The 23,689-nt window shown below is 32.9% G+C and overlaps 4 protein-coding genes and 1 long non-coding RNA gene across 8 annotated transcripts; 2 read left to right on the top strand and 3 right to left on the bottom strand.

The window, feature by feature from the left end:
• Positions 1-2,085: 2,085 nt before the first annotated feature.
• LOC107906044 (protein ELF4-LIKE 4) lies at positions 2,086-4,000 on the bottom strand. 4 transcript variants are annotated; one of them, XM_016832886.2, is made up of 2 exons: positions 3,550-4,000; positions 2,086-2,691 (listed from the first exon to the last, which is right to left on the bottom strand). In XM_016832886.2, the coding sequence occupies exon 2, from the start codon at positions 2,659-2,661 to the stop codon at positions 2,317-2,319; it is 345 nt and encodes a 114-aa protein (XP_016688375.1). In that variant the 5' UTR covers positions 2,662-2,691; positions 3,550-4,000; the 3' UTR covers positions 2,086-2,316. The 4 variants fall into 4 exon arrangements, with proteins under 4 accessions (XP_016688375.1, XP_016688376.1, XP_016688377.1 ...); XM_016832887.2 differs by lacking the exon at positions 3,550-4,000 and adding an exon at positions 2,967-3,524; XM_016832888.2 differs by lacking the exon at positions 3,550-4,000 and adding an exon at positions 2,930-2,945.
• A 3,186-nt stretch (positions 4,001-7,186) lies between these two features.
• LOC107906045 (transcription factor MYB114) lies at positions 7,187-8,473 on the bottom strand. The gene is made up of 2 exons (XM_016832889.2): positions 8,017-8,473; positions 7,187-7,936 (listed from the first exon to the last, which is right to left on the bottom strand). Exons 1-2 carry the CDS (start codon positions 8,147-8,149, stop codon positions 7,488-7,490), a joined length of 582 nt encoding a protein of 193 aa, XP_016688378.1. The 5' UTR covers positions 8,150-8,473; the 3' UTR covers positions 7,187-7,487.
• A 5,960-nt stretch (positions 8,474-14,433) lies between these two features.
• LOC121217719 (uncharacterized) lies at positions 14,434-15,126 on the bottom strand. Its single transcript, XR_005913902.1, has 2 exons — positions 14,885-15,126; positions 14,434-14,743 (listed from the first exon to the last, which is right to left on the bottom strand). It is a non-coding gene; the product is annotated as an uncharacterized lncRNA (long non-coding RNA).
• Positions 15,127-16,455: 1,329 nt separating this feature from the next.
• LOC121217718 (eEF1A lysine and N-terminal methyltransferase-like) lies at positions 16,456-20,438 on the top strand. Its single transcript, XM_041093790.1, has 7 exons — positions 16,456-16,945; positions 17,935-18,056; positions 18,362-18,442; positions 18,587-18,661; positions 19,226-19,392; positions 19,489-19,639; positions 20,068-20,438. Exons 1-7 carry the CDS (start codon positions 16,819-16,821, stop codon positions 20,263-20,265), a joined length of 921 nt encoding a protein of 306 aa, XP_040949724.1. The 5' UTR covers positions 16,456-16,818; the 3' UTR covers positions 20,266-20,438.
• Positions 20,439-21,476: 1,038 nt separating this feature from the next.
• On the top strand, positions 21,477-22,852 carry LOC107906046 (leucine-rich repeat extensin-like protein 6). The gene has a single exon (XM_016832890.2). It carries the CDS (start codon positions 21,984-21,986, stop codon positions 22,461-22,463), a length of 480 nt encoding a protein of 159 aa, XP_016688379.2. The 5' UTR covers positions 21,477-21,983; the 3' UTR covers positions 22,464-22,852.
• The last annotated feature ends 837 nt before the right edge of the window (positions 22,853-23,689 follow it).

Genomic DNA, 23,689 nt, shown 5'->3' with positions numbered 1-23,689 from the left:
TTGACATTCTATATGAGACTTTTCAATTAGAAATCTTAAGTTCCAGTGGGTTTTTTTTTTTAATTTACTTGTTTATAGAAATTATTCACAGAATAGTCGTGGAATGATGAAATAGTAGAAATAGTGCACGTGTGTGGAGTTGTTGCATGATTAAAAAAGCCATGGAATCACTGCATTTTGGTGCTTAATTTGTTGGGGGGAGGGGGAATTGCAGGCAAGAGGGATGTTGGGGCAGCAATGGACATGTAGATCTAAACGTTAAGAATTGCTTTAAATATAATAAAAATACAAAAACTGATCTGCATAAATTATTAAAATTCAAGAATACAATGCCAACATGTAACAAACATGATCTCTTCTTTTTAGTTCAGTAAATCAATTAGTAGATTAAAATTAAAAAAATGGAAGAGAACATAAACATAGAAAGCATACATTGGAGTACGGAAACAATCTTACATTCTTTATTGTCTGATTCCTCCACTTCATGTGCAGAGTTGACTTGACTTGTCCAGACCCAATAGATACTATAAAATTCATCACTCCAATTATATTCATGAAACTTTTTTTTTTTTGATAATAAATTTAACTCAAACTCATGAATAAATATAAAAAAGCATGGGCAGCACTTAAACTTAAACCCCATTCTTAAAATAATAATATTTCCCATCTATCCTTTTCAAAAGCCCTTTAGATTCTTTGGTTTTTTTTTCACATTGCAGAAAGAAAAGAAAATTATGTTATCTTTGGAATATAATTTATTCAGTTGATCACATTTGATTAGGTTAGGAGGTGACCCCATACTTTAAAGTCCACAAAAACTTACTGCTCCCGTTTGATGGCACTCTTAAAAGCAATCACATGAATGATGAATTCAATGCATCCTTTTCATTTTAATCATTCCAAATTCAATCCTTGTATAATTCACTAGAAAAACTCCAAATCAATAACTTGGCCTCAGAACATGATTCACGTTGAGGCAATGATTGATAAGTTCAAGATTAATCAGAAAATTTTGAGAATAGGTACCCAAATGAAATACCAGGTTGATGACCCAGATAGTGCTAATCAGCCTAATTTTTTTTCGTTTAAATATTGCCCCAGATGTAGCAATTTATGGTTCAGGAATAAAGCTATGGCATAGTTTAACATATCTGTGATCCACTATCTAAAATTAATTCCTTTTTTTAAATATCACCAAAAATGCTTTAGACATTATTGTTATGAAGAGGCTAAATTGATTAAGTAGTATATAGTATTAGATTTATCTATTCCAAGCACATGTTTCAGACAGTTTGTGTCTGCTTTTGTCCTAGCTGTCACCAAAAACTATAATTAAACCATACAACCTGCTTTTAGTTTATGAGCCATTGAAGATGCAAGAAAACAAAAGAGATTTCATATTTGCCATGATTGATTGTACAAGAAAACCCAAAAAAATCAAAGCCTATCTGATAAATCTCATTTGTTTTGATTTACATTATATCTTTTTCTCTTTCTATAAGCATCTGTGCTTTCTCTTAAGAAACTTCTCAATTATTAGCACTTAATTTTCCTTTAAGTTCATCTTTTTTTGGAGGGGTTTAAAAGAAAGTCATCATCCCCAACTTGAGGTTTAAGCTTATGGTGTTGTTTCAATCAAAATAATTGAAATAAACTCAAAGCCAAAGCTGCTTTCTTCAGCTTGTCCCACAGCATCTTCAACCCCAAAAAGGCATGCATAATTACCAAATATGACTGCAGAATATATATATTGCTAGTATTTTCTCAGTTTCCCACAGAGACACAACTGAGAGAATTTATGCTCGAATATGATTCATTGTCTCGACATAGATGTTAGATAAAATTACTTATGAAGAACACAAGAGCTTCTAAACTTAAAAAGACAAAAAGATGGGTTGTAAGAAAACAGTATATACCAACCCTTTACTACATGGGAAAAGAAAAAAGTGTGGTTGTTGGTAGTTCCTATCAAAACTCTCTTAACAAATGAACATAAAGAGATCATTGGAAACTGGAAAATGCTCCAAAACTGTTTTATTTAATGACAGTTAAAGCACTCACAGACTTGCCTCATTAAACAAATAATTAAAGATGGTAAACAAAGATAATGCTTGATTTCCACAAGGCAGCATAGTGATACATTATTATGATGAAGCTTCAAGCTCTCAAAACACATTTCATACTCGCATTGAAAGAGTAAAAACAGAATACTATCTCTTTTTTTTGGCCTGACTAAAATATCAAAATACCCCCTCCCTTTATTCCACAGTGAAAGGGTACATACTTTATGCCAAAAGTTTCAGTTTGATCAAATTTTTACCCAGATCTAATTCTCTTCTGACTAGCTTTTCCATCAGGTTCGTACATCCCGGCCGAATCGCCTTCGGACGAAGCTTCCATCGACCTGGTGAAAGAGCTGGAGAGGTCAGCATAGAGATCAGCTACTCTTCTAATATTGTTATTCAGCTCTTTAATTAACCCCACATTCCGGCTCAAGTTATCTGGGATCTTTGACTCATGGTTTTGGTTAATCTCGTTGATTAGCAGCCTGTTTTGGTCTAGGATGTCTTGAACTTGAACAAAACTCTTTTGAAATGTTTGCAAAACCTTGCCATCCACTTGACCTCCATTACCAAAACTCGAACATATATCACCTTCCATTCCAACAGTTACTTCTCACTTCAATCAACCCTGCATGAAAACAACAACAATAATAATGCACATCCAAATTAAGGCAAAGAAAAGGATAACAAGTTATGATGGCACTCATTACTGTTAATCTAATAATCTCTAATACAAACAATTACTATAGGGAAAAAATAAATTAAAATGCAACATGGAAAGGCAAGGAACTATATAGTCTCTCTATTTGGTTGCTGAAGAAAATGAATGCAAAAGAAAGATAAAACTACAGTTTTAAGACCTTAACTTTCTAATTGGGACTAATGGGAGGGAGAACAGCTCACCAAAGGAAGAAAAGTCAAAGAGTTTTAACAACTTGGCTTTGGATAAAATGACTGCAAAAGGATTTTCCTTTTTGCTTTTCTCCACCTTTCTTAGCAACCAAGCAGAGATTCAGAGTGTGTGTGTGTGTGCGCGCATGTGAGGCAATGTATTAATCACAAAAAACAAAACAAAAAAAAAAGTTCTGTTCTGTTTTGTTTTGTATTTTAAAAGGAAAATCACTCCTTTGCCCATAAAAATCAACTTTTTTACCCAAGTTCTTATTTTGAGAGACCCCAACAAAATCATACCCCTAATCTAAAAACACATCATTAAAAAAAGGAAAGAGAAACAAATCTTTGGTGTAAAAAAGGGAAGAGACTGTAAGGAACTAGGGGGCAATTTCTTCGGCTGTTGCTCCAAATATAGAGTTATAAAGAGATACCCACTTCCCTCAAAAAAAGAGGTCACCTTATAAGGCAGGTAAGTGTATAATTATTATATCAACATAAAAAGGGAAAAAAATTTTAAGTACCATTAAAAAGTTTAAAACAACATAAACAAAGAATACCAAAATCTGGGTTGATATGCATTTTCCATATTTACCTTGAAACAACAAGACATGTCGAGGGGTAAAAACCAGCAGAATTGGAATCTCTTCTTCAGCAAAATATGGGATTCAGATATATTTTTTTCTTCTGACAAAAAAGAAGAAGAAGATATGGGTAGTCTTTAAGAAAAGATTGGGATGGAATCTTCTTCTTATTGCTTGTGGAGAGATGGCTGAGAAAGATAGCAGAGATTGGATTAGATTCAACACAAAGGCCCTGAAAACATGAAACCAAGAAAGAAAGAGAATATAAGAATGAAAGATTTGATGAATTTGATTGATATGCTCTCTATTAACGTTGTTGTAATGTTGGTTGCTCTCTTTCTCTCTATGTTTTGTCTCTTTCTCTAGACTTTTAAAGACCAGTTAGGCAGAGTTTTTCCCTTTTACCTCTTTTTTTTTTCTTTTCTTTTTTTCTGAAAAAAAAATCTGGTTTTATTTGTCCTCTCCTCGTTTACTTCGCCTGCTGGCTGCTGCTGTACTTTACTATATTTTTAGTTTGCCAGGTAGAATAACATTTACAGTGCAATAATTACTAAAACAATTTAGAAGTATTGTATAAAATGAGTATCTCACAAAAATGTTGTACATTTAGAACTAAATAAATAAATCCCAATCAGTTGAGAATTTTGAAATTTTAAGTTGATGTTTATTTTTCCCTAATTTTCTCTGAATTTTTTAATCCAGATTTATTATAGTTTTAAGTTTGGTTTGGGTAGGTTATTTTTAAATTTATTTTTGGGTTAGATTTGAGGTTGATGTTATTTTTAATTAAGTTATTAATTATGAAATTAAAAACATTATTTTTATAATTAAAATTAAAATTATTATGATATTATTTTATCTTTTCGTACTTTTATATTATTATTAAATAAGATATTTACAAATTTAATTATCAAATTCGTGTTCAATAATATTAAGAGTTATCACTCCATTTAAATTTATTATTAAATATAATTTAAAAGCAAATATGTTTAGCGTAAAATATTTTTTTCACTTAGTGTAATAAAATTTAATTTTTATTACTGTATTGATTAATTTTTATTGAATTTTTTTTGAAAAAACACATAATTCAATTCATATTACACAAATATGTTAGCATGTATGTGTATTTCCTTGTACTATTTTTAAGGGGGCTGGGGATTTTGATGCTTATATTGGATTTCAGGCCCAATACATGGCCCATGAATATCTGATGCGAAAACCGAGTATCAATTTTATAAAAAGCTAACTACCGACTAATATGGGCCGACATGCGGCCTTCCTTGTTTCATATCCTTTAATTTAACCTCTCGTTTTTTTTTTGTCGCTTGATCCCCGTTTTCCTCCTACGTTAAAGAAGCCATTTCCTCTTTAATAGTGTCGTGTTGGGTTGATTATGTGTATTTGTGATTCTGTGTTTTTAATCCTAATAAGTAATATGTCATAGATAGGTTTTGTTTCTATTTAACTGTATTTATATTTGTATTTATGTTTGTAATAGTAAATATTAAAAAAAAAAAAAGCTTTTCAGTTTTCTGCACTTGGATTCGAAAGGAACCCATTGCTGCGTATGTGCAATAGACGGGGAAGGTGACATAAGATGAAAACTTTCACAGGGGGAATGCATAGTTTGAAACTAAATTGAAGCGATCGTAAATCATGAAACTTGACAAGGATGAGATATTCAGCAGCCCCACTATGAATATCAAACAACCAGCATGGGAGAGGGAGAGTGTAGCTAAATGATTAATACCCGTACTACTAAAATTCAGCTCCAAAACAATTTTAGATGATGAAAAACCCGTGTGTGATTGTCCTAGCAGATATCTTCTATGAATGAAATTATTATGTTGCTGGTAAGGTTGACCCTGGTAGCTTTTGTCTTTTGACAGTGTTTTTGTGTTGAGTTTCGGTGAAAGAATCTAAATTTGCAGGGGCATTAAAGTAACACACAAAAAAAAAGAGACAAAGGGAAAAGGTCATAAAAACTGGCTTAGAGTAGTTTGGGATAGATGGGGATGGGACTAAAAGCCAATCTTTCCACTAAAGCACCGGCTAAGTCTCCGCAGGAGTCAGGACTGCTTTGCAGGCTATCTAGTATCTACTCATGTTGCACTAAAGCCACCCCTATAAAAGACGGGGAAAGGGGGAATATGGAAAAGTTTAAACAACTGGAATAGATGCCCATGATTCTGTATAACAATCTTTGTCATTTTCAAAAACTCCCACGAGCCTATTAAAGTTTAATGTCGATGCTTGTAGTTAAGAACATGATGGTATAGTGGGGTTTGCTTCCATTATCCGAGATAGTTGAGGTCACGTGATTAGGTGTCTTTCTGGCTTTTAAAAAGCGCTTTTAAATTATTGTTTAGCTAAGGCGTTTGCCATTTGGGAGGCTCTTTCGTGGCTAAAGTTATTACGTGTAGAGAATGTTATGATTGAATCGAATTATCACGTGGTTGTGAATGTTTTGACATGTCCTTTGGATGATGTATCTCAGATAAGTATGTTGGTTAATGATAGTTTGATGCTAAAAGAGTAGTTTCAGCAGTTGTCTTTCTATTGGACACATAGGGGTGCTAATAACGCGGCTTATTCTCTTGTTCAGATTGGCTCTCAAAATCAAAAGGAACTCATTGCCGTCGTATGTGCAATAGATGGAGAAGGAGACATAAGAAGAAAATTTCGCAAGGGGATGCATAGTTTGAAACTAAATTGAAGCAATCGTAAATCATGAAACTTGACAAGGATCAGATATGCAGCACCTCCACTATCAATATATCAAACAACCAGCATGGGAGAGTATAGCTAAATGATAAAAATCCGTACTACTGAAATTCAGCTCCAAAACAATTTAAGATGATGAAAAACACGTGTGTGTGTGTGTGTGTGTGTCAGATATCACCCCTTGTCCTAGATCATGAAATCTTTCATGAATGAAATTATCATCTTGCTCGTAAGTTCACCGTGGTAGCTTTTCGCCTTTTGGCAGTGTTTTTGTTGTTGTTGTTGAGTTGTCGTTGAAAGGATTTAAATTTGCAGGGCATCAAAATAGTCCTAACAAAGAGACAAAGGGAAAAGGCGATGTAAAAGGGAGTTTGGAATAGATGGGGATGGGAAAAAAGCCAATCCTATCCACTAAAGCATGGATTAAGTTTCCGCAAGACTGCTTTCCAGACATTTTAAGGTTATCTAGTGTGTACTCATCTTGCACTAAATCTGCCCCTAGAAAGGAAGGGAAAAGTGGGGAGGAATATGGAAAACTTGGAACAACAACAGGAATCGATGCCCACTTTTCTGTACAATACAATCTTTTTCATCCTTAGAAGTTCAGTATTGTTTTTGCCTTGTTACTTGAGTGGTTTATATGTTGTATTAGACTCTCTCCATTTTACAAGTTAGCTTTTGAAAATGCATATATTTGAAAGTTGAGTATTGTTTATGTCTCGAAACTGGCCTATACATATACATAGGTTCTCTCTCCACCTTACAGTTTAGCTTTCGAGGTCGGATTTTACATGAGAATGTAATGAACCAAATGCCAACGGGTCATCATATTGGCTCAGCAGACTGACTGATAAAATCGAATCGGTAATGGTCTAAACCAAAGTTCTTTTGTTTGCTAGCTACCAGATGAATGTTATTGTGAGATGAAAGAAGACTGCCTTTTTGTTTATTTTTCCAGAAGTCTCTTTGCTATATTAGCCAACAATAGTACGGGGTTCAACTTGTTGGTCTAATTGATTGACACCAATAACAAGAGTCTGTGCTACCGTTTCACTATGTCGGCAACTAGGGCATATAGCCGACACAAAACACGTATGTAGCCAAATTCAGGGATAGATAACAAGGTTTTACATATTAACATGGATTGCATCAAATTCATGAATCATGATGATAGAAGATAAACAAACAACAAAAAGCTCTTGGGGTTCCATCCATAAAGTTTCAGTTAAAACTTAAAACCGTCGTCAACTTCAAGAAACCTGTTCACCCATTCAAAGTTCCGGGTATCCACTTTGGAGAAATCAAAGAAGTCATCCACATCGAAGCTTATATTCGACTCCTCAAATCCAGTAGATGTATTCTCTTGTCTCACTTGTTCTTTGGCGTTCTCCACTAATCTCTGTTGAGCAAATTTGCAGCCTTGCCTAGCTGATGCTCCACTGTGTTTCTCCTTCTGGTTCACTTTCTTGCTCAAATGAGAATTCCAGTAGTTCTTGATCTCATTATCTGTTCTTCCTGGTAACCTTCCTGCAATCAAAGACCACCTGTTCCCAAGGAGTTTATGAAGCCTAAGTATCAAGTCCTCTTCTTGGTCTGATATATTTCCTCTCTTGATGTTAGGCCTAAGATAATTCATCCATCTCAGCCTGCAACTTTTACCACACCTATTTAAACCTGCAATAAACAAAATAGGAAACAGATTTCAGTTCAGCCGACGTGTAGGCTATATACAGTGACACTCAGAATGTTTTTACCTGCTATGGTTGGAATTGTCTTCCACCTTTTAGCACCATGAACTGCAATAACCTCAGCCAATTTTCTATCTTCTTCAGCTGTCCATGCTCCCTTGTTGACATCGAATCTCTTAAGCGACAAATTTTTCTCCATTCTTTAGTGGCCCAGATTTTTTCACGGGAGCGTGGATAAAATTCCTTTGGATCCACTAATGCTTATATATGGACCAGAAAGGGAAAGGGCGGTGTTTGTTCGGGGTTCACTGTGTTATCTACCCTTCTTGGCGTTTGAGAAGAATCTCAACCACCTCTTAAATATGTATTTATGCATGTATGCATGTATGCATGTATGCAGACATCAAGAGATGCAGGTGTAAAACAAATATGAAAACGACCGCAGCGATGGCTGTGATGATTGAGTAATGAAAATGCTGTAAAGTTTGTAGAAAGTTGCAAATATTTACGGAAAAGGCTGCAATATTACTGGATACTCGCATAGTGCGCCTGTGACTGATTTTAGAGGGGAAAAGGACTATTTTACTTATAAAGTCCCATTTCTAACTTTATTCACAGAAATAGACTAATCTTTTTATTATTTACTGAAAATGGCTGAAAATGATAAAACGCGTCTATGTAAGAGCGGTGAAATTTCAGCAAAACATGCTTTTGAGGAGCGATTTTGCCATGTCAACACAAAACGCACTGACGTGAAAGCGTTTTATCCGGTGTGCAAAAACACACTAATGTGGGCGCACTTTTGCCCGCTCTCAGATTAAATTTTTAAAAATGGTCATTTTTTAAAAAATATATAAACATAGACTAATTTTTTAAAAAATTTACGAGAATAAATCTTTATAAAAACTTAAAGTGGTAACACCATTTTTTTAAGGTGCCACCAATTAATACTTTATATAGACCCAAAATCTCATTCCCCTTATTTTCTTAAGTAATGTGAGATATGAGACATATGTATATATAGACTCATGAATAGGTTTGTAGTTTGTTCTTAAACAATGTGAGATTCTTTCATCTTTTAACTAACAACATAAAATTAAAAGCTACACTATATTTTATTTTTTTTGCAAAACAATTTCTATTAATGAGTAAATTGGAAATAGGCCTGGCATTGGCCTTTGACTCTTTGGGTGAAAAACTGAGTGTAAGTCAGATGGCTACAGAATAGCAATAGGCATGTGTGCTGCAATTGTACGAGAAAATTTTAATGACGAAAGGATAAAAACTATGGACACAGAAGTAAAAGGCAGATAAAGGAGGTGGCGAGTAATGGTTAATTAATAACCAAAGTGCTAAAAGATTAGGAGCCTAATTTTGTCTTTATATTTACTTTTTCAAATTAATGAAGGTATCCATCTTAATTATTAGAGTGAGTGCTCCGCATAAACAAATTTTGTGATTGGCTGCTACTATGACTTATTTTACCGACCTTTTATTTCCATTTTATCTTATTCCATTTGCAGCAGGCTCTGGCGCTCTGCTTTCATGTGCTTTTCATTTTCTTTATTATAATTAAAACTACTCTTTCCTTTTCCTTTTTCTTCTTTTTCTTTTTGTTGTTAATCATGAAAACAATTTATTACTTTGCTTGTACTAGGTGTCACGTCGTTGAATTTCTTTTTATTTTTCAAATAATCTATCATAATTCTCATTGATTGTGGCTCTTTCTCATAAATATTTTTTAAAATTATATTTTTTTAAGTAAATAAAAAACAACGTGATATTTTAAAAAAAACATTTTTTTATTTAGAATTTTTAATTATTTGCGCTACTTTAAATATGAAATGTTTTTTTTATATCATAAAAATAAAAATTAATTATAAATTAAATAAAATTAAAATTAAGTTGGTTTCAAGTAATCATATATTTTTTAATTTAATACTAATTTTTTATTTTACTCAACCACACTTCAATCAGGACATCACATGTGAATGGGAAAGATATGACATCAAAGTTTACCCAAAAATTTCTGTTGTAACATCCTATAATATCTGCCAAGACTCTAACAGGGCCTGTGCCTAGCTCCAAGCTCTTCCGCCGTACAAACTCAATCTATCTTCAAGAAGAGTCCAAGTATAGCAAAAACTATCGACACTCTTCCAAACTTCCTCTAAGCACTCTCTCATCATTACTAATGACTCTTTATCTTTATACGAGTTGTCTCTCACTTCTTAACATTTTAGACCATTGAATTTAAGATTAATTTTTTTACAAGTCAAAATTCTTTAATTTCATTAATCTTATTCTTAACAAATCAAATCATTTATACTAATTTTGTTAATATTTTTTAATATAAAATTGTCTTAGTATGTTTTTTATTGTCAAAATAGATTTTGTATGGAGTTAAGCACTTTAAGTCAATATTTCATAAGAATTACTTAACTAAATTAGCAAAAGTGAAATAATTTATTAATTATAGAAGTTTTGTACTGTAAATTAATAAATTTTAAAATTTGTAACCAATATAAAAGTTGATACTAATGATTAAAACTACTGATATAATTTTAATTTTTTTAAAATTATTACTTACTTAAAAGACCTAAAATATAAATTACTCCTAAAAATTAATTAAAAATTCTATTATTTACACCATATACAAAAATAAAGGTTTTATATAACATTTGGTCAGGACATTTTTCTTAATTTGATATTTAAGTTTTTTTTAACTTTAATTTAGTATTTAAATTTAACATTTTTTCCTAATTTGACATTTAGGCTTTTTTTTGTCCAATTTGGTACCCTTACATGACAATTTATTTCTAATTGGGTAATTAAGCTCTTTTTTCTTGTCTAATACTCTAATTTGATACTTAGTTAAATGTTATATAACTTTTTTAACCGTTTTAGTTTTTACGAGGGAACAAAAATCATTAATGATGTACGATCAACATATGGCAAATACGTGGAATTTAATGGCAAGAACAGCTAGATTTATTTGGAGTTTTCTTTGTTTCTCTAAACAATATGCTCAAATTTTACTTTTTTTTATTGGGATTGAGATGACTTTGACAATTAATAGTAGAAATGATTCAAGAGGGATCACATGCTTAAAGCATGACCTGATCTTCACAAAGGCCTAGTTTCACCAAATGTTGATCATACATTAATTTTTTTTGCTACCTCATAAAATTAGCACTATTAGTATATTAAAATAAATTGTTTAACATGTGACAAATTTAGGTACCAAAAAAATTCAGACACCAAATTAAGAAAAAATATCAAATTAAAGTACCAAATTGAATAAAAAAACTTACCAAATTAAGTCAAATTCATATACCAAATGTTATATTAAGCATAAACTTCCAACTATAAACTTGTACGAGGCTTAATAACAATTTTCTTTAAAAAATTTTGTTGATTTATAAAAATGGCTATAATTAAATCTTCCTCTTCGCCTTATGGTATATAACAAAAAAAAAATAAAGGGATAAATATCGAAACTATACATGAATTTAATCTAAAATGTAATGTCATACATAAATTTTGATTTTATACAATTTTATATATGAAATTTTAATTTGATTCAATTTTCACAAATCACTAATAACATTACTGAATTACACAATATTACGTCCACAAAAAATTATATTAATCCAATATAGAGAAAATAAATATATGTATTCATTTCTTTAAATGTCTACAATTGAACAAAAAAAATCATGTATACATATAAATCAAAATAAAAATTCTGTGAGTATAATTATACAAAATAAAAAAAATCACTAGTCAAATTGTATATTGAATCAGAATTTATGCATATTTTTTTCATTTTTCTTAAAATTGTTAGGATTTTGGAAAATCTTATACAGAGAAGATCTGCCGAAGTCAGAAAATCCGAACATCTTCTCCACTTCTTGATCTTACCCAACTACATCACCATAATATCTTCCCTCGGTCTCTCGCCATGCCCAGATTTCGGAACTCGCTGCACGAGATTCCGGCATGCCATGCGACCCTGCATTGCGCGCAGAACAGCCTATGACAATTCGGATTTCGGACGCTCTGATTTCATCACAACATCAGACCCTCCATCATCCACTAACATGGCAGAGCAATCCTAGAAAGGGCAGTAAAACCTCTGCGACCCGAGAACCAGCAATTCTCAAAGGGCGTTCTTCCATTGGTCGAACACTTGTACAGGAACAATCGAACGGCAAAATTGTGGTTCTAAAGCAGCATTGCAGTTCACATACATCAGGGCATTTAACCATTGCTATGTTTTCCTGGATTTTGGCCTCTACGTATTTGCCAATGCAATCATTGCAGAACGAATGGGAGCAAGGGTTGCTTATAAACATCTCCTCGAATTGCAGAATGAAGGACTAATTAATGTTACCGAGGAGATGCGGTGTTTGGATTATGAAAAATCGAAATCCCGTGCATTTTTCTTCCATTGGAAGATTAAATGATTTTTTTTTCTTTTTTCAAGGAACAGACTTCAACTGGGAGACTGCCCATTCATATTCTATAGAAGATACTGTTTTTTTTTTCTAGCAAAAATTAACTCATTCTTTTAGACCCGTTAAAATGCGACACAAACTCATTACTGTCTCAACAATCCATATAATATCGAAACAGATAACAGTATTCTTGATGTTATGAAAATTACAGGAATGTGGATTATTTATTTTATGTGGAATCCAGATCATTAAAAGCACTGCAATGTAATTACTTGTCTAATAATAGATATGATTTGTAAATGAGTAAAATGGAAAATGAATATACACTAAAGCGACTGCAGTTTGAGCCAGAAGAAAGAAAAAATGGAATAAAATAAATGTCAACTTTTTCAGTTTCATCTCTTTGGGTATGGTGGCGTTACATTCTAAAATTTTGCCATTTCATCAAAAAAATTTTAAATCATAATTTTTTTTATAAATTATAATAATTTTAGTATTACACAATGTCAATGAAAGTGGAGAAGAACGAGAGGCGGTGTCGAAGGAGGCCGATTCACCAATTCTAAGATCGAGAGCCGAACAAATAAAAAGACTCAAGATGAACGCTCGACGTGTTAGGGTTTTAAGTAGGAATGAGTCCCCGTACATATCTTGAGGTATTTATAGGAGAGGTAAGGGCCTAATGAAGGGCTCAAGTCCAACCAGGTCAAATTGAGCTAGGGATATAACAATAGTTCTCCCTAGTCGAGAGGTAGGTTATATAGTGACTGTGTCTTGAGACCATCTATTAACTGTCCCTGTGAGTGGTAGTTGTTGCAAATAAAGTAGCGGGGTGAAGGGGACAATTTATTGGCTGAATGACTTGGGAATATACGATGCGTTGCAAGGTTATTAAATTCATGCTCACCCCCTTTAGTAATGCATTTTGCGGATGGTATAAATTTCGCTTTATAATTTATCGGATGGCATGCCCATTGGCTCGACAATCTGAAAACGTATAACATATACTCGAGTGGTGCAATTGTCAATTAAAGGATCCGAATTTATACAATGGAAATGTGCCGTATATATATCGTGGAAGTGATTATTGAAAATGTAAAATAGAGGAGGTTCAAGTTATCCGTTGGTAATATAAAATGTAAGAGATGCAACGTTTCATTGGTAATATGCAACATAAGAAAATGCATATTATCTGTAGGCGATATAAAACGTAAGATCTTGCTCCTATATCCATGGGGAGATTTACGGTAAAAAATCACTAGTTGGTCGCACTACCATAAGCCCTCGCAGCACAGAAGTATGTGGAGAGTGAAGTCCTGCCGCGTCAAATCACAACCCTAGGCCAAGTCTACTCGACTTAGATTTACGTGATGAATACAAAATCATAACACGTAAAATTTATAGATTTAATGTAAATATAAACAGTAAATGTGAGTATTCACGGGAGTCCCTCGCAGGTTCCTTTTCTAACAGTAATCATTAAATGAACATACATATATGCAATGGGATATAACCACCCATGGGAACCCTCAGGGATTCTCTTGCCCAAACTCATAGATATGCATATATTGGCAAGTATAAATAAGCATACCGAATGTTTACCATTCATGGGGTGTAGCCCCCTGTGGGTGTGAGAACATAAACATTTGTTATCTCTGTCTCTTAGGCCTTTGGTTGGATTGTACGAGTAACAAGAAGTTTCCTAAACAAGTTATCTCATTTCATACTTTTCATTAAATCAATTGAAGCAGATTTACAAGGACCCAAAACCAACCGCAAATTAGAGATAATCGATGGAAATCCAAATTAGCAAAGTTGAAAGAGAAGGGCGTCGATTGAAGGCCAAAACAGCAGCAAACTTAAAGAAATTGCAACAACTTTGGAAGGACCTTACTCACAGCGTCTCCATTTATAAGGAAATGAGCACGAGTTGTTCAAAATGTATGATTGCATTTAACAAGGACATCCCGGAGTCATTATTTGGCCAACATCATTTTAGGGAATTCATGCATCAAAATAAAAATGAAAAAAAGAAAACAATCACTTGATTGTTCTCACATTATTCAATCAGTGTCATTTTAGGCATTTCATCTACTTAATTAAACAATGACATGCCATGTTCGCATTTTACATTAACTACAAGACATCGTTAGATGAATCCCATCACAGGATTCAAGATTAAACTTATAATTAGTAGTGGTATAGAAATGATGGAAGGTATTTGCTTTATCTCATTTCTTCATGCTGAATCTGAATAAAACATGTCTATATATTCAGCCTTTAATCCACCCTTCAACCTGCAATCTAAATTTTAGTTATCAAGAACCAAATTCCTGCACCAAGCAACCTTACACAGTTGAAGAAACATGAACACCATAGAAATAATAAACAGAGTAATTTAACGAGAAATTAAGCTAAATGGCTCATCGTTATCATAATTTAATGAGAAATTAAATGGCCCACAGTTGTCATACCTGCTACAGGAACATTATCAAAACTGTTTTGGTATTTGATCAACAGCTCTTCATACTAATCTCAGCGTAGATTTCTGTATCCAGTGCCTCCAAAGCTCGATTCCCATCTCTCAAAGGCTTCAAATACCTTGATGAACAGAAATTAGCTTAGTGTTTGGTCCAACGCACCCTAGTATCAATGAAAGTAGAAAAGAACGAGGAGCGGTGTCGAAATTGGCCGGTTGACTTGGGATGGATGTTTAGTGTATTAGACTTTTGAGTAGGGAAGAGTCCAATATCTTGACATTTATAGCAGAGTTGAGAGTTCAAGTTTAACCAGGTCCATATTAAAATAGGAATATAACAAAAATTTTAATTTCTCTTACATTATATATATTAATTAAGAAAATCTAAATTCAAATATAAAATTGAAAAAAAATAAAATTCTGAAATGAATATGAAAGAAATAAAAAAGAAATTAAATTCAAAAACTAAATATTATTTTACGCCTAATAATTATTACCCAACAACAAAGGTGAAACCCAAAATTAAGCCCTCTCGCTTCTTGTGCTGTACCATATACCCATATCATTTGAGTGAGATGGTGAGAAAATAAATAAATAAATAACAAAAAGAAGACCCTTTTTAATGTTTCCCCAATCTGTCACCAACCTGTTTGACCCATTCCACTTATTAGCCCAAAAAATTTCTATCTATTATTGTTTTTAGTATTTTCCAAGAAATTAATAATATTAATAGGTTAAAATATATCATAAGTCCTTATATTCTTTATAAACTTAAAATTTAATACTTATACTTTTTTATTTTTAAAATTTAATCTCTATTTTTCAGATTTTAAAATTAAATTATACTGTTATTTTTTTTGTTTAATTTATTAGTTTGACACATTATGAAATAAAAAATATATACTTACTTGGTAGTTACGTAACTAAATAAAAGGTAAACTATAGTAGAAATTACCCAATTATGAAATATTATAAAATGATCACCTAACTATTCAATTTTGTCTTTTTTGGTCATCGGCTAACTAATATAAAAAATAAGAATATCCAAAAATCTAAAATAGTTGGGTGACCAAAAAAGACAAAATTGAATAGTCGAATGATCATTTTGCTACTTTTCATAGTTGGATGACCAAAAAAGAAAAAAAATCATAGTTGGGTGACTACTAATGTAGTTTACCCCTAAATAAATGATATTGTAATGAACCTGAATTTAATAGAATAACTTTAACAATGTTAACAGTTGAACTTGAATTTTGAAATTGAAAAGTAAAGAGATTAAATTCAAAGAAATAAAAGTATAGAACTAAATTTTCAAATTCGTGAAGTGTACAGGGGCTTATAGCATATTTTAACCATATTATGTTTATCCTTGTAAAAAGTAAAAACCTCAAGGATATGTTTGGTTCAGTATATTACCTAATACAATACAGGCTGAATACGCGCGTATTACATGACGCCTCTAATCCGGCGTTTGGTTCGCTGTAATAGGCATTACGGGCGTAAACCAATCCCGACCTAATCCCCTTTTTCGCTACTTTTGTAATCCCTTCCCAAATCCCTGTAATAGCTATTACGTCCGCCTTCCGTCCCCTGCTCTCTGTTTTACCCTCCCTCCCTACCCGACCCTCTCCTATTCTGTCCTCAAAATTTCTCCTTCCATCTCCCACCGTTTTTGTTTATTATTCTGTCCTCATTGTTTCTTCAGTCTCTGTCTCCTCCCATTTCCTCCCAACCCTATCTGCAACTCTCTACTGCTCTTCAATATTTTCACAAAATTGGAAATACCTGATAGCTGAATCCAGTGAATCCTTTGAAAGTGAAGCGTTTTTCGGGTCATCACCTCTAATCCAATATCGGGTGAGTTTTATTTCGGACCGAAATTAATCTGCCAATTCTTTTGTTCGACAATCTTTTATCAAATATTTTTGCATGGTACAGTCTGAAGCTTTGCTAACTAGGGATGGATTGTTTGACAAAAGTGTTTATGGAACAGAGAAGAAGAAAGCCAGTTCATCTTCCAAATCCAAACGAAGAGGAGCCCTCAAAAGAAATAATGGTAATATGTTTTCTTTGAAATTTTTGGGTAGAATAACTCTTATATAATGTTGGGTGAGTTTGTTTGAGTTGTAAAACTTCTTTCACATTGACATGTGGAATCCCATGAAACTATTCTTTTAGACCATGCTGTTTTTTTTTAATTACTTTTTTTAAGAGATAAGAGCAAGGTGCAGAACTAGGAATTAGTTTCTGGGAATGCCTTTCTGCTACTGTTTCTGTAATCTGAAATTGTGCATTGGAATGCGAAGTCATGTTGGACTGTTAGATATTTGTTCCAACAAGTTTTTAATGTGATTTCTGTGTATGAAGTTTTCAGTAGTGGAGGTAAAACTGTTCCTTGGACCATAGTGTCTTGACGGTGAAAAAACAAGTAGTGAATTTGTGCTTATATGCTAGGCTGACAAACAGTTGATCGTTTGCTATTTCACTGTTCATTTGGTCATGTCTAGCTCATTGTTTTTTTGTTCGTTGGTGGTTTTTGGGTGATTCCTAAACTTTGGTTGACTTTGTTACCAAGTTGGATGGATGTGTTTTTGGAGAAATAATCTACTGTCTTGGAAGACAATGGTCTTGCAGACTCATTTCTCATGAATTTCTACGTTTCTATTGATGTCTTAGATCTATGGTGTTGGGCAGTTGTCCTTTCTTATGCTTCATTTTATATAATTCCTGTGCATTGAATGAACTGTTGTTTCTTTTGGTGTATTATTATTGGTAAAGGGGGGAAATATGGTGCTATTTTCAAGAAAATTGGACAGAAATCATTGAATGAGCAAAATTCTGAGTTCTGTCTGTGTTTTTTATTAGTCGCTGTTTATAAAAGCAGAGCCACTTCTATCATGTCATTGAGCAACATTTTGTATTCAAAGTACAGAAATTACCTTCCATCTACAAGACTCTTCTTAACTTTTAAATTGTTAGAATGCTGACTCCATCACCTTTCAACTACTTGTGTGTCATTCTGATGTTGTTTTACATGATATGTAGAATCAAGCGGCAAAATGAAGGTGTATCATGGTTATTTGGCCAGTTCTTATCATACAGCAATCATTTCTGGGTTTTCTCTGATTTCATCCTATTTGGAAAGTGTGGCATCATCAGGGAATAGGGTAACGCTCATTCTCTTTTCTTTGTGGAATATTTGGTAGATTTTTGCCCTCCACCTATTTAGATATCTGTAATTGCTGTTTTGCTCGTCTTCATCAGATGTTGAAAATTTATGGTTGCCAGTTTTAAGTATATTTGGTGGTCATTTGATGTGATTGTTGTGTATTGGGAATAGACCTACTTTAGCCAACTTTCAGATTTGGAGGTCTAATCTTTGTAGCATAATGTTTGTCTTGTTTCAAATCGTTGATGTTTATTTTCTTTGATGCACTGCACTACTGCTCATGTCAGAAGTCATCTTTCTCAGGTTAAAGCAGTTGTGATAGGTCTTGGTGCGGGCTCACTTCCTATGTTTCTTCATGGATGTATGCAATCTATGCAAATTGAGGTAATTCTTACGTTACCCTGTCAAAGACATGTTAAACTGTCTTTCAAAAGGAATTGCTTTGTTAAAAATTTTATTGAATCTTCTGATTGATTTTGAAGTTGACTTCACTTGATGGAAATAGTGCAATGGAATTTTTATGCACAGGGAGTGGAGCTAGATCCTGTTATGCTTAACCTTGCAAGAGACTATTTTGGTTTTACTGAAGATAAACGAATGAAGGTAACTGACTGTATCTCAGTGCATTTTTAGTTTGAAGTGATTAATCCTTTCCTGAAAAATTAGTACCATTGTCACTGAATAGCTTGTTTCCAATAATTATCAAATTGTTTTTGTTTCATCCTTAAACCTGGCTTCAATATAACTCAACTTGGGAAATATTCTTGATTCATAATTTGACCTTCATAGGCGTTTATGGTCAATGATGCCAAACCTTCCAATTATTGTCATTAGAGGCTGGATTGTTTGGTCTAATTAGGAAACCTGTGAGGCCCTGAATATTATCAAGCCTTAACTGAAAGTTTCTTATGAACTTTCTTAAACCCTCTTAGGTCAATTGTCTAACTACACACAAATATTTATGTTATTATCAAGACGTCAGCCGTATAGGAAGTATCTTCAATGTCTTAGGTATAATAATAAAAGTTGGAAAAGATAGAATGAATATGGTAGGAAATTTATCTGTTTCACCTTTTTAAGAATGCATTTGTAAAAGAATTGTAAGATGACAGATATAATATATATTTTAAATAGAGCTTCAAATATTTTTGCCTTCCAATTTTTTAGGTACATATTGCTGATGGCATCCAGTTTGTCCGGGACTACAGAAACTTATTTTCAGCTGGCAATGAAGTGCTCCTTTCTTCCAACGGAAGTTGCAAACTTTCAGATGCTGAAAGCAGAAGTACCGCTATTGACATAATTATTGTTGATGTGGACTCTTCTGACTCAAGGTGAATTGCTCTATTAACGGCTACAACAATTGTTGTTGCAAAGCGGAAAGCTTTTAAATACATCTTTTAATCACCTCTGTTGTATTGTCTTTATAGCTCTGGACTGAGATGTCCTGCTGCTGATTTTGTGGAAGATTCTTTTCTTCAAAACGTAAAAGATACTCTTTCCGAGCAAGGTCTCTTTGTTATTAATTTGGTCTCAAGGTCTCCTGCCATCAAGGATGCAGTTGTCTCAAGGATGAAAGAGGTGAGATTAAGAACATAAATACTCGCTAATCAAAGTTCATCTCTTGTTTCATGGTTCTATACTCTCTCTATAAATCTAATGTAAATATATTTAAAAGCTTCTTATTACTATTTATTTCTATGTTGGTCCGACTCTTTTTTCCTTAAGTACCCATGTCCGACCTTTATCTTTACATGGATTCAAGGATATGACCCTCCTAGGAATGTTTACTGCATCCCATGTAGTCTAATGCTACTATTTATTTTTATAAATTTAACTTCGTTGATTGTTTTAACCATCGGGAACTTATTATGTGGATTTAAGAATTTAGAAAGCTAACAGTAGTTCTTGGATTAACTAATTTTTCGTTCTCCATGCTTACAACATTTATGTAGCATCGAACCATGCAAATCTCATTGCAATTTGGTTATGTTATGCTCATCATTCAGGTTTTTAGCCACTTATTTTGCATTCAGCTGGAGGGAGAGGTCAACCTAGTACTTTTCGGTCTTTGTTCGGAGTCTCACATTGAGGAGGATTGCATACCTGATGCTGCCCTTAAACTTGATAAATTGCTCAAGTCCGAACATCCCGAGATAAGCCAGAGCATCACAGATGCAGCAAAGAAGCTCAAACGTTTAAAGTGAAGACCGTTTGATAACAAAGTTTCCCCTTTAATGTATTCTCAAGTAACTCGAGAGCAAGCTTTTGCAGATTTTGAAGCAAATGGCATTGAAACTGGGTGACTGAAGATTGCGCCACAGAATGAGAAAAGTCCGAGGTGGGTTTTTATTTCTTTTCTTTGAATGGTATGCATTCTTACCATTAAATATCAATGTTCAAACTTTTTGATGTTGTAAAACTATATAACATATGGATTTTAATGTACAATTTCATTTTCATCTAACCTTTTCTTAATATAAGTTAATTATGTTTATGCATAATATAATTCTCAAGTTATATATTGATTTTAGTAAATTCATATAAGAACATTTTATCATTAAGAATTTTATGAAATTATATATCACTATATAATTATATTTAATATTAATTATTTTAAATTGTATAAATTCATATAAGAAAATTTTTATTATCAAGAATTTTATGAAATTATATATTATTATTAAATTATATGTAATAATTATTATTTTAAATTATACAAATTCATAAACTATAATCATATTAGTTATAATAATTTTAAATTTTATTAAATCATATATTTAATTAAATCATATTAGTTATAATCATATATTATGATTTGAGTAAATTCATATAAGAATATTAATTATTAAGAATTTTATTAAATTATATATTTTAATTATATTATATTTAATAATAATTATGTTATTTTATATTTTACAGTATCATATATTATGGTTTGAGTAAATTCATATAAGAATATTAATTATTAAGAATTTTATTAAATTATATATTTTAATTAAAATATATTTAATAATAATTATATTTAAATATGATTAAATTATTTATTATTGATATTAATCTTATTAAAATTTAAATAAAATAATTTACTAAAACAAATTTCTGCTAATTATTAAGAATTTTATTAAATTATATATTTTAATTAAAATATATTAAATAATAATTATGTTTAAATATGATTAAATTATTTATTTTTGATAATAAATAATCTTATTAAAATTTAAATAATAATAACAATAATCATTTACCAAAACAAATTTATGCTAAGGGTATTCTGGTCATTTTAGCTTTCTCCATTATGCTATTACACCTCTATTACATTCAACCAAACACAGTTTTACTATTACGCCTCTATTCCATTACATTCAACCAAACAGTTGATTTGCTATTACACCTCTATTCCATTACACCTCTAATCCAATCCAATACCTCTCTAATCCAATACAACGAACCAAACGTGCTGTCCAAATCCGAAATCCCCCTGTTTCTTTTGAATCTTCGCGAAAGAAAAAGACAAGCACAGGAGAAAACCCCATATTTCGATTCATTTCGTCGATCCTTCAAAACAGGGGGAGGAATCACAAATACCCATATTCATAAAAACCTATCTTTCTTTGCCTGAACCATAAAGTCTTGGTCTTTGGGGAAAAAAACCCTAGATTTTGAATTGGGAAAGCAGAAGTTGATTACGTCAAGAATTTGGTAGATACTCATTGTGACTCATGCGCTTGATTTCTCAAAGAAAAGCAGTGATGCAAAAATCCAGCTCATATTGAAAGCCTAGTCCTTTCTTCTTCTTCTCCCCCCTTTTTTGAAAGCTGAAAAGCAAAGGCAGGAATTTTTAATCATACCCAAAAGCAAAAATGCAGCAAAATCCTTGATTTTAAACCCAAAAGAGGTTGCATTTTTTGCTTGGCCTTTTGTTATGATGGAACCGCCGTTATCTCGATTGGTGATCTTAGGTTTCGGCCTTCTGTTTACAGTTTTTGCTTGTTTTGTTGAATCACAACCATCTAATGTAAGTCCGCCACCGCCGCCATCAGTTCCTCCTCCACCACCGCCCCCGCCCCCGCCGCAGTCAGTTCCTCCACCACCGCCATCGGTTTCTCCGCCGCCGCCGCCGCCACCATCACCATCACCTCCTCTGGCGCCTTCTCGCCCACCACCACCGCCGGCGGATCACCACCGGAATCATACTCATCATCCTAGACGGCGGCCACCGCAATATTCACAAAATCACAAGCCTAGTACTGGGAACAAGCTCAATACTGGGAAAAAGCTTGGGCTTTTGTTCATCGGCATTGTTATCATCCTGCAATTTGGTGTTGCTGGGTTCTTGGTTTTCAAGAGAAGGCAGCTCTTGAAAGTTAATGGCACATACGAGGCTTGCTCTTCTTCTTCATGAAATCACCGCCAAGTTTTTGGGTCTGCAATTCAATTCATTTTAGGGAGTTCTTTTATTGGATTGAGAAAAAAGAGTTATCTGCTGAGCTTAGAAAGGGATTACGTTTATTTTGGATATGGGTCCTTGTTGAGATCTTCTGTAAATGGGTAGTTCTTTTATTGACTTTTTTCTTTACCCTTCTTTCCATCTTGTTGTTGTCGTTGTTTTGAATGTTGATTCTTTCCCTGGGTTCTTTAGTTCTGTCTACACGGCTTGTAATGCTACATAGAAGAAAAGCTTTCAACTTTTGCCCCAACTGTTCTTTAAATCTTTCCCTAACTTGTTTGACACTGTAACAATGTTAGAAATCATGGAAGAAAATGTAATGATTCGGTAAACATATTCATTTATCTTTTCCTTGTTTATTATGTACCTTGCCAACATGATTATATTGTTGTGTGATGCAAAATTTATTGGTTTAGTTGCTTCTGCTGCTCTTTGGAGTACATGATAGAAGATATAATAGATTCAGCATAAGCTTCAAGGAAAGAGTAATGTTGTCTTAAGGTCATAAATGATAAGTTTTCATGGTTTTTGTTTTCCTCATCTGGAACGGTTCTAAGATGAAACTCTCTTAAGGTAATAAATGTTCTAAGATGGAACGGTTCTAAGATATAATAGATACCTTGTTGTATGTTTTATAAGCATGGATATTACATAATTCAATAGGGCTTTTCCCCCCAAAGAGATGCTTTTGAGACTGATTTGTAGAATAATCTAAGAATTTGTTAACGACACTAATAGAAGCACTAAGAACTGGCCTTTTGGATTAAATATATGAATGCTAGATCTGGGATGCTTGTTTATGACACTTCCTTCCCTCTGTGATGTATTGTTGTCTGGTTGCTCGTTTATATGGTTTTGAATATATGTACCATATGAATTGATGATATTACTGAATAAGTTTTTTATAATTGCACTGTTCGGTAGTATCCATATGAAATGGTGTGCTTTCTCTTTCTGTGGTTTGGGGTGGGAAAGTGGGTGATGAGATGAAGATACTTTTTGGTATTGGGAATTTCTCAAGGTTGTGATTTGTTGCCTACTATTCATGAAGTTGTATTGTATTCATTAATTCTTTATAAGCTTACATCAAGAAATCTGCAACATACCTAGAATATAGCTGTTACATATCAGTTGTCACTTGGCAACACTCTACGTCCTAGTCATACAGGCAAAACTGCTAC

Source organism: Gossypium hirsutum, chromosome D05 (genome assembly GCF_007990345.1).
Source record: "Gossypium hirsutum isolate 1008001.06 chromosome D05, Gossypium_hirsutum_v2.1, whole genome shotgun sequence".
Classification (NCBI taxonomy): Eukaryota; Viridiplantae; Streptophyta; class Magnoliopsida; order Malvales; family Malvaceae; genus Gossypium; species Gossypium hirsutum.
This window is presented reverse-complemented; position numbering and strand designations above follow the sequence as displayed.

Coding starts and splice junctions, on each gene's coding strand:
- LOC107906044 (XM_016832886.2), bottom strand. CDS start 2,661: ATGGAAGGTGATATATGTTCGAGTTTTGGTAATGGAGGTCAAGTGGAT.
- LOC107906045 (XM_016832889.2), bottom strand. CDS start 8,149: ATGGAGAAAAATTTGTCGCTTAAGAGATTCGATGTCAACAAGGGAGCA. Junction 7,937..8,016: donor GACAATTCCAACCATAGCAG/GTAAAAACATTC, acceptor TGTTTATTGCAG/GTTTAAATAGGTGTGGTAAA.
- LOC121217718 (XM_041093790.1), top strand. CDS start 16,819: ATGGTACAGTCTGAAGCTTTGCTAACTAGGGATGGATTGTTTGACAAA. Junction 18,662..19,225: donor CTGAAGATAAACGAATGAAG/GTAACTGACTGT, acceptor CCAATTTTTTAG/GTACATATTGCTGATGGCAT. Junction 19,393..19,488: donor GTGGACTCTTCTGACTCAAG/GTGAATTGCTCT, acceptor TTGTCTTTATAG/CTCTGGACTGAGATGTCCTG.
- LOC107906046 (XM_016832890.2), top strand. CDS start 21,984: ATGATGGAACCGCCGTTATCTCGATTGGTGATCTTAGGTTTCGGCCTT.